This window comes from Podarcis raffonei, chromosome 12 (assembly GCF_027172205.1).
Source record: "Podarcis raffonei isolate rPodRaf1 chromosome 12, rPodRaf1.pri, whole genome shotgun sequence".
Classification (NCBI taxonomy): Eukaryota; Metazoa; Chordata; class Lepidosauria; order Squamata; family Lacertidae; genus Podarcis; species Podarcis raffonei.
Genome location: NC_070613.1, coordinates 32,678,168 through 32,692,018, shown reverse-complemented (window position 1 = coordinate 32,692,018; position 13,851 = coordinate 32,678,168). Strand labels below are relative to the sequence as shown.

The window sequence follows — 13,851 nt, the reverse complement described above, 5'->3', positions numbered from 1 at the left end:
TTAAGAGCCCACCCTAGGACTGTCCCTTCTGAGGGATTTACACTGGCTGTCCTGTTTGTGGGTTTTCCACAAGCATCTGAAAGGCTTGTCTTCTTTACGTCCTTATTCTAAACTTATCGTCCTAGCAGGTCTTGCCATAGGATTACCCCCACAGATTGTTAAAAGCAGGGCTTTTTTCTCAGGGGGAACTCACAGGAACTCAGTTCCAGCACCTCTCAGGTGGGTGCCATTGCCATTCTAAGAGAATGAGGGAGGTGTTTGTGGTGAGTTCCTGTACCTCTTTTTCCAGAGAAATAGCACTGGTTAAGAGGAAAGCATTTTAATGAAACGCCGACCAAACTGAATGCCTTGGATGAAAAGCAGCACATAAATGTGGTAGATAATTAAGAGGAGAATAAATAAGTATTCATTTTAACTTGATAGTGAGAGCCCAGCCACTGAATGACAACTGTGCTTTTTTTTTTTGTTCAGATGACTTGAAATATAAATGGAATCTGCATGTAACACCTGGTAAGTCACACTAGAGGGCACAAAGAGTCTACTGTATGTCTAGAATACTGCCTGACTAGCTTCCAGCAGGGGAAAGACTTTCCCATGCAAATAAATAAATGAGCAGGTTTCACAAAGTTGCTGTTTCCAACTGCAGGGTTTAGATAATATGCAGGATCAGTTGCTTTGCAATTAATGACACTTCAGACTAAATAGAACCCAAAATTGTTCTTTTTTTCACCAAAGGCTTCAGTGCAATTTTTATTCTGGCTGGTTTGTATTAGATTAGGAGCAAAGCAAGTCCAAAGAAACCACAAACTTCCTTTATCGGCAGATCAGAATGAAGCTGCCGCTAAAAGATCTGGGCTAAGGCTTATGCCTGTGAAGATGTTCATCCAATGCTCATCTACCCTATTTAAATAAATAGTCCATGCTTCCTCCTCAAGGTAGATAGCTAAGAAACAGCAAAACTCTAGCAGAGATTATTATGTTAAAATGCAATGCAGCTTAACACACCATGACATCGTAGTAATCATAGGAGTTGTGTGCCAGCCTCTTCCATTTTCCTCATCCATTCTTTTTGTGTGTTGACTGGGGCTGATGGGTCCAACAACATCTAGAAGACTACAGTTCCCCACGCCCACTCTAAGGGAAGTCAGTATTCTTATCCCCGTGTTATAGATAGGGGTCAGAGGCTGAGAAACAGGCTCACCTCAGGCAACTCACTTTGTTCATGGCGGAGACGAATATTTCATACATACCGAGTGTACACTCTGCTATAATAATTTATAATAATAATAATAATAATAATAATAATAATAATAATAATAATTTATTATTTGTACCCCACCCATCTGGCTGGGTTTCCCCAGCCACTCTGGGCGGCTTCCATAGAAACCAAAAATACACTAAAATGTCCACATTAAAAACTTCCCTGAACAGGGCTGCCTTCAGATGTCTTCTGAATGTCAGGTAGTTGTTTATCGCTTTGACATCTGATGGGAGGGCGTTCCACAGGGCGGGCACCACTACCGAGAAGGCCCTCTGCCTGGTTCCCTGTAGCTTTGCTTCTCGCAATGAGGGAACCGCCAGAAGGCCCTCGGCGCTGGACCTCAGTGTCCGGGCAGAACGATGGGGGTGGGGACGCTCCTTCAGGTATACTGGGCCGAGGCTGTTTAGGGCTTTAAAGGTCAACACCAGCACTTTGAATTGTGCTCGGAAATGTACTGGGAGCCAATGTAGGTCTTTCAAGACCAGTGTTATGTGGTCTCGGCAGCCGCTCCCAGTCACCAGTCTAGCACAACAAATTCACTTTAAAAGGAAAGTGGACTGTTTGCAGTTAGGAAAGTGATGGGGAAATGCATTGAAAAGTGTGAAATAAACAAATGATTAATAGGAAGATATATAAACACCCTACAAGTAAATCAGGATGAATGCTCATTGCCATATAACCTCCCTACAAACAACTCAGAACAAACGCTCAATGGAAACCAGATAGAATCTAACCGTTTCATAAGCTTTATGCAAACAGATTTCGACAATTATTCAATGAACAGGTTGCCTGGTCTGGAGGAGTGGTCTAGTCTCCCATCTTCCAACAAGGAAGCAAATACAGTTCACAAATTGAGACCTTTGTTGAGGAAATGTTAGAAATGTGAGGAAGAAAGTCAACTCTTTGAAGTCATGTCGATTTTGCAAAAAACTTGCATCCGCTTCCTTCTGCAACACCAGCATCCTAAGTCAAGATCTGTGTTTAAGTTAGTACTTTTCATCAAATATAGGCGTCAGAACCCAGTTCAAATGATGGGATATGAATAAGAACAACTCGGAGAACAAAGCACCAGGTGCTGACACTTTAGGGATTTCCTCTTGGCTCTTAGTAACTTCTCAGGAAATTGCTACAGAAGCAGACATTTAATAACATCCATCCAGCAAAGCAACTCTTCTGCAGGATAATTTTCTATTCCTTCCTTTTTCTTACAGACTGAGCCATGAGTCAACAAAGGAGGCTTTAACAACCTTTGAGTGGAGTCGAACATGTAAGTATCCTTTTATGACTATTAGGAAGATCAGTTTCAACCAAATTAAAAAAGAAAGACCCTTTGTTTCCATATAAACATATTTGTTTGAATAATGCTATTGCATGGCTTGGCACCGAGTGTTTGTGCATAAAAGGCTATTTGTCCTTGTCAGGGATGTAAGGATCCTCTGGACCCACTGATTCCTCAAGAGAAACACCAGGCGAGTTCTCTTTTCTACACTCTTCTGATGGTGATGCTCCTTCCCTGTTTCCTAGACTGTTGAAGTGCAGAGCAGCCATTGATATTTCAACGTCTGGGAAACAAACGTGAACACACAGAGCAAGGTCTTTGGGGAGGGCTACAATTAAATAGGAACCGTTCTGGCGGGAAGGTAAACGGCGTTTCCATGCGCTGCTCTGGTTCACCAGAAGCGGCTTAGTCATGCTGACCACATGACCCGGAAGTTGTACGCCGGCTCCCTCAGCCAATAAAACGAGATGAGCGCCGCAACCCCAGAGTCGGCCATGACTGGACCTAATGGTCAGGGATCCTGTTACCTTTACCTTTACAATTCAGTGGTAAGACCTTGCATATTTTTACATGCGACCCACTTCCTGTTGCTCCAATTAAAAGGATTGGATAGCACTGAAACTATCCCCAGACCTGAGACTCTAGACAAGACTGATCTAAATCATAGGTGAGCAACTTGCACCCCACAGGGCCATGTTGAGGCCCTTGGTGCCACCGGAGTTCCTTTTTTCCTGCTCATTTCCTCATTGTTTTTCTGTTTATGTAGTTTAAGACTACATAAGGGGTGTTTTAACACCCACCCACTCCCGTTTTATGGATTGGAGAAAAGAAGCTGCCTGAGAACAAATTGCAATGTAAAAGGTTGTGTATAAATGTGAGTAGCACACTAAAGTCAGGAAGAAATTACTTTCACTGCCTTTCTAGAACAGTAACTCCATTGGTCTGTTCTATCTACATTATTTTAAATCTGCTGCATACTTTTTTAAAAGAATAACCCCACCAAACCCAGCAGGGTTTACTTCTGAAGACAGCCATATAGGATTGGATATTCTAATATGTGGTAAACATGACAAAAATTGAAACAGGTAAATCTTTTTTCCCCTGGATCGGTTAATCTAGAACACTTGTCTTTGGCTCCACCCATTGCCGTCAGACTACAAAAGGTTGCCCCCTCCTGGTCTAGCTGGACAATTATTCTGATGTAGTATAAAGCAGATTCCTATGCACTACTCTGTGTTTCACAACTGATTGTTTATTTTGACATTTCAATGATGGCTTTAAAGGAGTGGGGGAAATGGCTTAGGCAGCAAGGTGGAAGTTTTGGTTTCTCAAAAATGGGTTTACAGAAGATGCCAGCAGGTCAGTTCTATCCAAAGCAAAAGCCAAATTGTCTAGCCCATAGTTCTCCCCCCACTGCAGATTCCTGATGCTGTTTAGACTGCTCTGGCCAAAGGTAAAAAACAGGTACTTTTCAAGGTCAGCCAACATGCTCAAGATGTAATATATTTTACTGTGTGTGTGTGGACACATGCATACATATAATATATGCACATACATCATCTAGTATATATACATACTGTGTATATATATATATATATATATATATATATATATATACACACACACACACACACACACACATTTTGTATATACATATAAATATTGTATATATACTCTCTCCCCCCCCAACATACACGCAACACACACACACACACACACAAACATATATATATGTGTGTGTGTGTGTGTGTGTGTATGTTGTGAACTGCCCTGAAATCTATGGGTATATGGCGGTATACAAATTTTGTTATTGTGGGCTAGAAACATGCACCCCCAATGAGAAAGTTATCCGCTTTTCAGATCCTGCAAAATACTATTGTTTCTGATGCAGAAGATTAACATGGCTACCTCTCTTTTTTTAAAAAAAAAAAAAATCCCACTAATGGAGCTGACAAGTATTTAACAATATTCTCTGTACTTCAGTGGCTTAAAGACAGCACTGTTTGCCCACAGTGACATCACTGCATAAGGGCACCCTACCACTCCTCACTATTTCCCTGCAGGCATAACTGGATACGGTCACACACTGTTCTATTAGCAATTTCATTATTTAGTTGTCATAGTTACCGTAAGCCCTTTACATTTTGCTTTCAGAAAGCAATACACCTTAAATTACTACTTGGCCAAGAGATGTCTGCTAGTAGGATTTTGCTTTCTACTTTTGGTGCTGCGACTTCAGTGAAACCATGCTATGCTATTCTATGTTCCACTTAGATGACAAAGCTTATACAGTCTTACCTTGGAAGCCAAACGCATTGGGAGTCAAACGTTTTGGCTCCTGAACGCCGCAAACCCGGAAGTGAGTGTTCTGGTTTGGGATCGTTCTTTGGAAGCTGAACGCCCGACACGGCTTATACTTGCGTGCAGGAAGCTCCTGCAGCAAATTGGAAGCCTTGGTTGTCGAACGTTTTCAGAAGTCAACCAGACTCCCGGACCGGATTCTGTTCAACAACCATGGTACGGCTGTACTTTGAATCAGAAGCAGTGGGCTTTAATGGTTAAAGCCTTCCTCCAACCTGGTGCCCTCCAGATGTTTTAAACTACAACTCCCATCAACTTCAAGGGATGGTGGGAATTGCAGTCCAAAACATCTGGAGGGCACCAGGTTGGGGAAGGCTGATTTCTATCCCACCACAGCACCCCCTTTTCAGGGCATATGCTGGCCTAATATCCACTGGGATCAGCTCAGCTGGCTGGGTCCTGGCTGAGCCAGGATTGAGGAGTTACACTGAGGTCTCTCTCCAGATGAGGTGAAGATGACAGAGCTAAGCCGGCATAGCCTGGCTGCATTGGGAATCTCCTGGCTCAGCTGAAGATCTGCTGGATCCAGTCCAGCAGATCTTGCTGTAGGATAGCTCCCTAACCATAAATTGTATAACCAATCAATTACATTCATATTTATTTTCACAAGGGTAAATGCAAGTTTGTTTTTAAATAATACTCCTGTGTTGTAGCAGCATTGTTTTAATAAAAGGCTTTCCCCACCCCTATCTTGTGAAAAGCAAATTGCCTCTTGAGATGATGCTTGCTACCAATTTACATGTCCTTGTATTTAAAAATACAGTCATACCTCATGTTACGACCGCTTCATGTTACGTTCTTTCAGGTTATGTCCCGTGGCAACCCAGAAGTACTGGAAAGGGTTACTTCCGGGTTTCGCCGCTCACACATGTGCAGACACGCAAAATGACGTCACGCGCATGCGCAGAAGCGGCGAATCACAACCTGCGCGTGCTCAGACGCGCCGCTGCACATTGCGTTCTTTTCATGTAGCGAACGGGCCTCTGGAATGGATCCCGTTCGCAACCAGAGGTACCACTGTATTGTAGTTCTTTTTTTAAAAAAAATAATCCTGCCAATTAATCAGTCAATGTTTTAAAATTTATTTATTTAACATATACAGAAGTCTCTTAAAAGTTGTTTTAATCGATTATTATAACCAATTACAGGTTCAGATTAATAAAAATGGGTTTTAAGCTATATAGAATAGAACGAAAAACAGCAATGGATGACTTGTATGAGAGAGGGCAGGGAATTCACAAAGTTGTTATTTCTTATTTAAAAACAAAGCAACCCAAACTCAACTCTAATATAGGTGTTTTAGGGTTGGTAAACATGCTATTAACATTCCCATGTGGAAAGTTGTTTTTCCCTCTGCTGTAACACAGGACTAGGAGATCTGTGTTCCATCAGCCCCAACCGACATGGCCAGTGGATACAGATTATGAGAGTTGTAGTCCAGAAACATTTGGAAGGCCACAGGGTTCATTTCTCCTGGAATAGATAACCGCCACACATTTTTCCTGGAAACCCTGCAAGGACCCAAAGAGTTTCGAACCCAGCACCATTTGTTCCTAGAGCAGTCTGTCATGGGTGTAAAAATGATGATGCAGAGAGTGTCACACCAAGGAAGAAGCTTGCCACATTCACCAGGTGGAGCAGCCTTTGCCTATCTGGTTTCCTACAGATACTTTGGACTACAACTCCCATCATCCTCAGCCAGCTTGGTCATGCTTGTTGGGCTGATGGGAGTTGTAGTCCAAAATACCCAGAGAGCACAAGGTTGGCAAAGGCTGAGGTAAAGTGTAGACTGGACCTTCTAAAACATCTGCCCAGAGTGGCTGGGGCAACTCAGTCAGATGGGCAGGGTGCAAATAGCAAAATTATTATTAAATCCTTCTGCAGAAGGTTAGCAGTAGTTAGTCACATGCAAGCCCACTTCTGAAGCAAAAGAAAAATGCACGGAAACATGAAAGTAAGATTTTTAAAAGCCATTTAATTTCCCCAAAATGTGATTATGTCAAATCACACACAAGCAAATATTGAGCTACACGCACAGAACATCCCTATGGAGAAACACTGAAGTGTTCATATGTAGTACCTGAAGACTGTTAATAAAAAAGGAGTCCTTAAAGGATATTACTTCAGTTTTCCTATATGTTGTTTCCTTGCTGAATGCCTCTGCCTACAATAGTGTACAGTGCGCCAGAGGAAGAGTCTCAGCATTTAATGTCTCAAGGCTCCAACATTTTATTCTTCTAAACAAAAGGAAAGCCTAGCCTAGAATTTTCGGTATGACACTGGAGTAAGAGTCTTTCTCTTTGAACGGTACAAAATTCCGTAAGAAGCAGCCGGCCACAGCGAATACGTTTTGTGCTTCGTTCAGCCATCTTGGTTTTCTTCCCCTTCAGATTCGGATTCTGAGAGGTGAGGGAGGGAGGGAAGGAAAGAGAAAGAGCAGAGGAAAAGTGAAGATTTTTCTCCAACTATTGAAACAATTCATGTGGCAACATTTATACAGTTATTCCTTTAACAAGCCCCAAATCTTATTTTAAGGCTGGATCTACTACACACAGGGAAAAAACCACTATAAGTAAGTCATAAATTAAATCGTTATAACAAAAGAGAAAAACCACTCTATTAAAGTTGCATGGACAAAGTTTTGTGCTCTACAGCGCCATCTGGTGCCACATGTTTATAACACAGTTATAGTGTTGCAACATGGCTAATGTAGCAGAGTCCTCAATCAATGAATCAAATGCACTATATTGTACTGCAGCAGAGGTGGGAGATCTGTAGACTTTCAGGTGTATATTGGGCTCTATCTTCCATCAACCAGCAAGTCAGGGATCATGGGAGTTGCAGTCCTGCAGCAGTCCTACGCTAAGGATACGAGACCCCTCTCATAGCCCTTGGGACGAAAGGCTTTCTCCCCACTCTCATGCCCACTGTCTCTCAGTGGCTCCTCAGCATCCCACATGGAGGCTTGACCCCCAATGGCAGCAGCTTCTCTGGCACGAGAGATGGGACAAGTCAGTCTTACGCTACAAAGGGATAGAGCAGACATAGGCAAACTCGGCCCTCCAGATATTTTGGAACTATGACTCCCATCATCCCTAGCTAACAGGACCAGTGGTCAGGGATGGTGGGAATTGTAGTCCCAAAACATCTGGAGGGCCAAGTTAGCCTATGCCTGGGATAGAGCCAAGTTTCCCAATGCATTGGGGTGGATCAGGATCTGCTAGTAGATCTCTGGGCAATTTGAAGCAAGGATCAACAAGGATCTCCCACTTCCTAACTGTATAACAGTGGCAACAACCAAATGATTCATCCCATAGACTGTATGGCTGCTGAACTGAAGGAAGCTGGTTGTGTGGTAGTTGGGGATGAGGGAGGGAGAGAGACAGATCAGATCAGTTCAGTTCTGGTATTCAAGGTAAAACCCAGGGCCAGATTTTTTAAATTCTAAGCATATGTCTTTTGCACCTGGCTTTGGCTGGTGACTCTCAGGGTAATAATAATAATAATCAACAACAACAACAACCACAACAACCTGCAAGCCTTCTTAGCAATATACTGTATCTGATTCACAGCAACACAAGCACATTGCAAAATGTGTATTAAACCAATTATCTCTCTCTTTCTCTTGTATGTATGTATGTATGATGTGTGCATTTGACACATTCATTTTGATTTTCCAGAGCCTTCTCTTTATTCTGATTTCAGCTACACTTTCTGAAATTCCTAGAGGCAGATTAAAGACAGAAATCTCTGCAGAGCAAAGGAGGGAAAGCAGGGTGCCTGCTGTTTGCCAAAATACAAAAAAAGAAGAAGAAAGCCCCAAGATATTTTTAACTAAAAATAATGTTTCAGGGCTCTTTGACATTTCAGGACAGAATGTTTTTTGTTAACATTTCTATTGGAATCATTACAAGATCTTGACACAGGTTGTTACTCTCCACATCAATTCCAACAAGTAAGCCCATCGCCGTAAAAAAATAAAATAAAAGGAGGGAACCAGCAACCTTTGATTGTTGATAGAAACGGACTAAAAGCAAATAATAAGCTTGGATTTTGCAGGGGAAGCAGGCGAGTCCTAATAATTATAACCTGCCAATCTCATGTGCAGCTAATATGGGATTAGTCTTCAAGGGGAGCTGCTTAAAGACTTTCTGCAGAAAGCAAAAATAACTCTCCATGGGTGGTCATCAGAAGAAAGGTGGGGGAGAAAGCAGCTCTTGGAACCAGAAAAACGACTCTGTATTACACAGTCCAACTCAGCTTCTACAGTTGAGTTGGCGCCTTAATTTTTTTCTTTTTCCATTAGAGTTTTTCCCTCCCAGTCACTCCCCTCCCTTTCTAACAGGACTCGTATGACAAAGCAAGGGGAGTTTTGCCTATGGGTTTGAATCTGTATCTAACCTTCACTCCAGTGATTCTGCCAAATGTTCACAGATTTGTATGCAAACTGTGTGTCACGACACCTGTGTGTAGGTGTGTTGCACAAACACTCCCTTTGCTCCTCCCGGGGCTGGGAAAAGGTTAGTTTAACCTCTGGTTTGCTAGTAAATGGGACGCGGGTGGCGCTGTGGGTTAAACCACAGAGCCTAGGACTTGCCGATCGGAAGGTTGGCAGTTCGAATCCCCGCGATGGGGTGAGCTCCCATTTGGTCCCTGCTCCTGCCAACCTAGCAGTTCGAAAGCACATCAAAGTGCAAGTAGATAAATAGGTACTGCTCCGGCAGAAAGGTAAACGGCGTTTCCGTGCGCTGCTCTGGTTCGCCAGAAGCGGCTCAGTCATGCTGGCCACATGACCCGGAAGCTGTATGCCGGCTCCGTCTGCCAATAAAGTGAGATGAGCGCCGCAACCCCAGAGTCGGCCACGACTGGACCTAATGGTCAGGGGTCCCTTTACCTTTACCTTGCTAGTAAAACTAAACTACTGTGTTGCAAAATGATGCACGCCCAAAAAGTGTGTCGCCAACATAAAAAGTGTGGAAAGCTCTGGGACAGTTTTCCCTTTAAGTGTTTGCAAAGGCCTGGCCAGTAGGATTCGCACTCACCTACCTTAGCTAGGCAATTGGGCCACATCCATTTCACAAGTGATTTGCCATAAAACACAACGAGGTGCTGATTAAGACAAATTAAGAGTCTGGATCAAATCAAGAGACAAATCAAGATTGGAACAGCTCATGCTGGTGAAGAGCTCTGCACATATTGGAGCTGCACTGATCGTTTGGTTCAGGAACAGAGTAAAGCTAATGTCTCCATAGCTATCGCTGAGAAGCGTGCTTCGCATCGCAGCTGAAATCGTGCCCAATAAATGAGCTCCTGGCGAAGCCCCCTCACCCCAAATAAATATATATTTGTGGCATGAAACCCACAAATGTTTTTGAATCACATATCAATACTGTATCCTGTTTTATAGTGGGCAAACTTGACTGACATCTTGTTTGTCATCTGAACCTCTTTCAGAGGCTGCTGCAAAAGAAACAACTTATTTATAAAGAACCATTCCTTCAGAATTCTTTCCCGACTAGAATGGGGACAAGCTAAAATCCCCAATTGGGGGCGGGATGGGATTCAAGCCATTTAACCAACATAAAGTGTATTTGGGTCGGTGGGTGTGGCCACATTCACACACATTGGGGGAGGCTCAGTTTTGCACTACTGTGCAAAAATGGCCCAGACACATGACAAACCCACCAGCTGGAGATGACCAGTGCAATCTGAGGGTTGGGAAAAGGCCAGATTGTCAGTTTGCATTTCTTAGTGCAGAAAGTATTGATCTGATGTTTAGAGATCTCTCCTATTCTAATTAATTCAAGAGGGTTTTGGAAGCTTCTTTGTGTGAAAGAAACAAGCAGAAGGTTCATGATGTTTGGGTTATTCCTTCAGAGAAGTTGAGTACAGCTGGCTTAAACTGGTTCTGTTATCTCTTCTGTCAAGGTCATGCTGACTATAATAAGAAGCAAGAAGGTATGTAGTGTTAAGGTTTAGTCTTACTATAAGTTATTGTAAGTATAAGTTAAGTCTGCTGCAACTGGATTTCTTATGGACAGTGCCAATCCTGAATGTATATTGAATTTGTGACCATTATGTTCATTTGCTTCAGTAGCAGTAAAGCTCTGCTGGATGAAATGTTAATTGCCTCCGGTCTATTTTTTGGGAATCCTGCAACTTGTTTAACTTGTCTGGATCAATATTGAGTAGAATTCCATGACACAGATGTGGCCCTCCAGGCCTCAGGACTCTTGCCAAGACCCTTCCTCCTTTGGCTGAAGCCCTCACTGGTTCTCCTACACACCCTCTCCAGGTCTTTTGTCTAGCTGGAACATATCCTGAGCTCTCAATAATGCCTCTTGCTTTCCTGGATAGAAAGTTGCAGGCATAAAATATCTCTGTGCGTGGCTGGAATACAAAAATAAGAATCACATCTGTTGCACCTGCCCACCCCTTGCATGTGGCCCCCAGAAAGTTGTCCATGAGGGAATGTGGCCCTTGGGCTGAAAAAAAGTTCCTCACCCCGATGTAAATCTTGGTCCCATTGCGGAACCTGGGCGATGTGAAATGAAGTAGACGTTTCCTTAATATCCCAGATATACCAAGAAAAACGAGGAGGAGGAGGAGGAGGAGGAGGAGAACCTTACCTTCTTCAGCGTTTTGTAGCCACTCAACGAACTTCTTCATCTGGTCAAGGAAGACACTTTTGCCTTTGGCAACATGTGCCTCTTTGTACCACTTCAGGATGGCTTCTTCGCTTAGGACATCAGCTACAATTCAAAACCAGGAAGTATACAGTTAAGAAGTGTTTCTGGGCAGAGAATTAGCACACACAAACCCTAAAACTGCTGCTTTTTGGTGGTTTTTTTTAAAAAGGGCTTTAATGTGACTACACCAATCATCAGCAAAGCCTGACAGGAGGAGCTGCAGCTGGAAAGTGAGAAACAAGGGAGACTTAACTGCACCGCTAGTATTCAGTGATCAAGCACTTAAAATAATTTCACGTTACATAAAATTGCTTCCTCCATTTCTGGTTAAAACGTTAACGATCTGCAGCATGTCAGCCATGCCGCCAAGAGGAAGGCCAGTTGCCCACCTGGTGTTGCCTATTCATTCTACATCAAGGGCAAAGATGGCCATCTCTGTGGGAGCCATCTGGTGTCTATAGTCTAAACATGGATTTTTTGTTTCAGGTTGCCATGGAAAGTAAGCTGCAACAGAGCATCAGAAAAGCCCTGCTGGGTCTGACCAAGGTTGTATCTAGCCCAGCATTTCTGTTCTCACACAAGCAGAACGGAAGCACAGCAGCACTCTCCCACTCATGAGAATTCAGAGGCAGGCTGCTCCAAAACGAGAGGATATCATGGAATCGTAGAGTTGGGTGGGACCATGAACATCATCTAGTCCAACCCCCTGCAATGCAGGAATCTTTTGCCCAACATGGGGCTCAAACTCATGACCTCCAGACTAAGAGTCTCACGCTCTATTGACTGAACTATCTCTCATACTAAATATAATATTAAATGTAGGCATCATGACTAGTAAGCACTGGCAGCCTCATTAATTTACAACTGTCCTAAGTTGATGACCATCATGACATCTTGTGGTAGTGAGTCCCAGAGTTTAGACATTAGGAATGTAGGGAATTGTCTAATACCAAGCCACCCTATTGGCTCCATCGAGATCAGTATCGTCTACAACGACTGGCAGCAGTTCTCCACAGTTTCAGGCAGGAAGTCTGCTCTAGCCCTAATTGGAAATGCCAGGGATTGAACCCAGAACCTTTTACATGCAAGGCTGAAGCTCTACATCTGAGCTACAGGGACTATTCATCTCCAATGGTTGACCTGGGTCCTAGCATTAGGAGAGGGAGAAAAACTTCTCTCTACCTACTTAGTTTAGGCCATGCATAATTTTATACACCTCTATTGTACCACCCCTTAGTTTTCTTTCTTTTTTAAAAAATTAAAAATCCTGCCGTGTTGTAACATATCCTCAAAGGGGAGCTGCCCCAGTCCCTTTACTGTTTTGGTTGCCCTTTCCATGCTCGTAAGTCAGGCATCCCCAAACTTGGCCCTCCAGCTGTTTTGCGACTACAACTCCCACCATCCCTAGCTAATAGCACCAGTGGTCAGAGATGATGGGAATTGTAGTCCCAAAACAGCTGGAGGGCCAAGTTTGGGAATGCCTGCAGGGATCTATCTTCCATAGATTCCCACAACCATTTTAGAAAGCTGGTCAAATTTTCACTGACTGTGGTAAGGAACTCTATAGGTCCAGGGCTGCTTTGGTACACTCTGCCAGAATTCTGTCACAGAAGCAGCTTCCACATGAGGCTTTTCATGAATCTCACATGAAAACTTACACATGTGTCGTTTATTGTTTGCAGAGGCCAATCACTGATGCTTGCAGAGAAAATCCAATGACATCATCATCCTTATATGGGATTTACCAACTTTGACACAGCAGAGACTTCTGTATAACTGAAGTAACTTGAAGACTGGGCCCACCAGATGCTACTGGACTCCAACTCTGATCATCCTTTGCCATTGGCAGTGCTGGTTGGGACTGATGGGAGTTGGAGTCCAACAGCATCAGGAAGGCCACAAGTTCCCCAGCCCTGCTGTAAGCCAACATCATCTGTTCCCAGAACAAACTAATTAAACAGCCATTTCTTGATTTTATGTTCCTTTTAAGGCTCACTGCACTTATTCTGTGAATAGCTTCATCGCATTTGTTTTATGTTGTGCTGTAATAATCATATGCATTGGCTTTAAACTGGAATCAACAGTAATCCCAGTTCTTTGCACAGCAGACCCCCACAGCAAAGGCAGCCTCTCCTGCACTCCCATGTCTTATGAGACCCTGTGAGAGTTCCCACTGTCTCATGAGAGCTCTGGAGTGTGTGGAATAGCAATGCATTGAAAAGCACTGGCCACCCAGAGAGCTGCCTTATGGTTTCAAGCAG

At 43.3% G+C, this 13,851-nt stretch overlaps 1 protein-coding gene across 3 annotated transcripts in view; it reads right to left on the bottom strand.

Annotated features, from left to right (window-relative positions):
• Positions 1–6,856: 6,856 nt before the first annotated feature.
• BZW2 (basic leucine zipper and W2 domains 2) overlaps positions 6,857–13,851 on the bottom strand; it is a 45,063-nt gene continuing 38,068 nt past the window's right edge. For all 3 annotated transcript variants that reach the window (XM_053359707.1, XM_053359709.1, XM_053359708.1), the window contains exons 11-12: positions 11,531–11,653; positions 6,857–7,300 (exon numbers count right to left, since the gene is read on the bottom strand). In XM_053359707.1, coding sequence (XP_053215682.1) covers positions 7,263–7,300; positions 11,531–11,653 — 161 coding nt within the window. In that variant the 3' untranslated portion in view covers positions 6,857–7,262. The remainder of the gene's footprint in view (positions 7,301–11,530; positions 11,654–13,851) is intronic.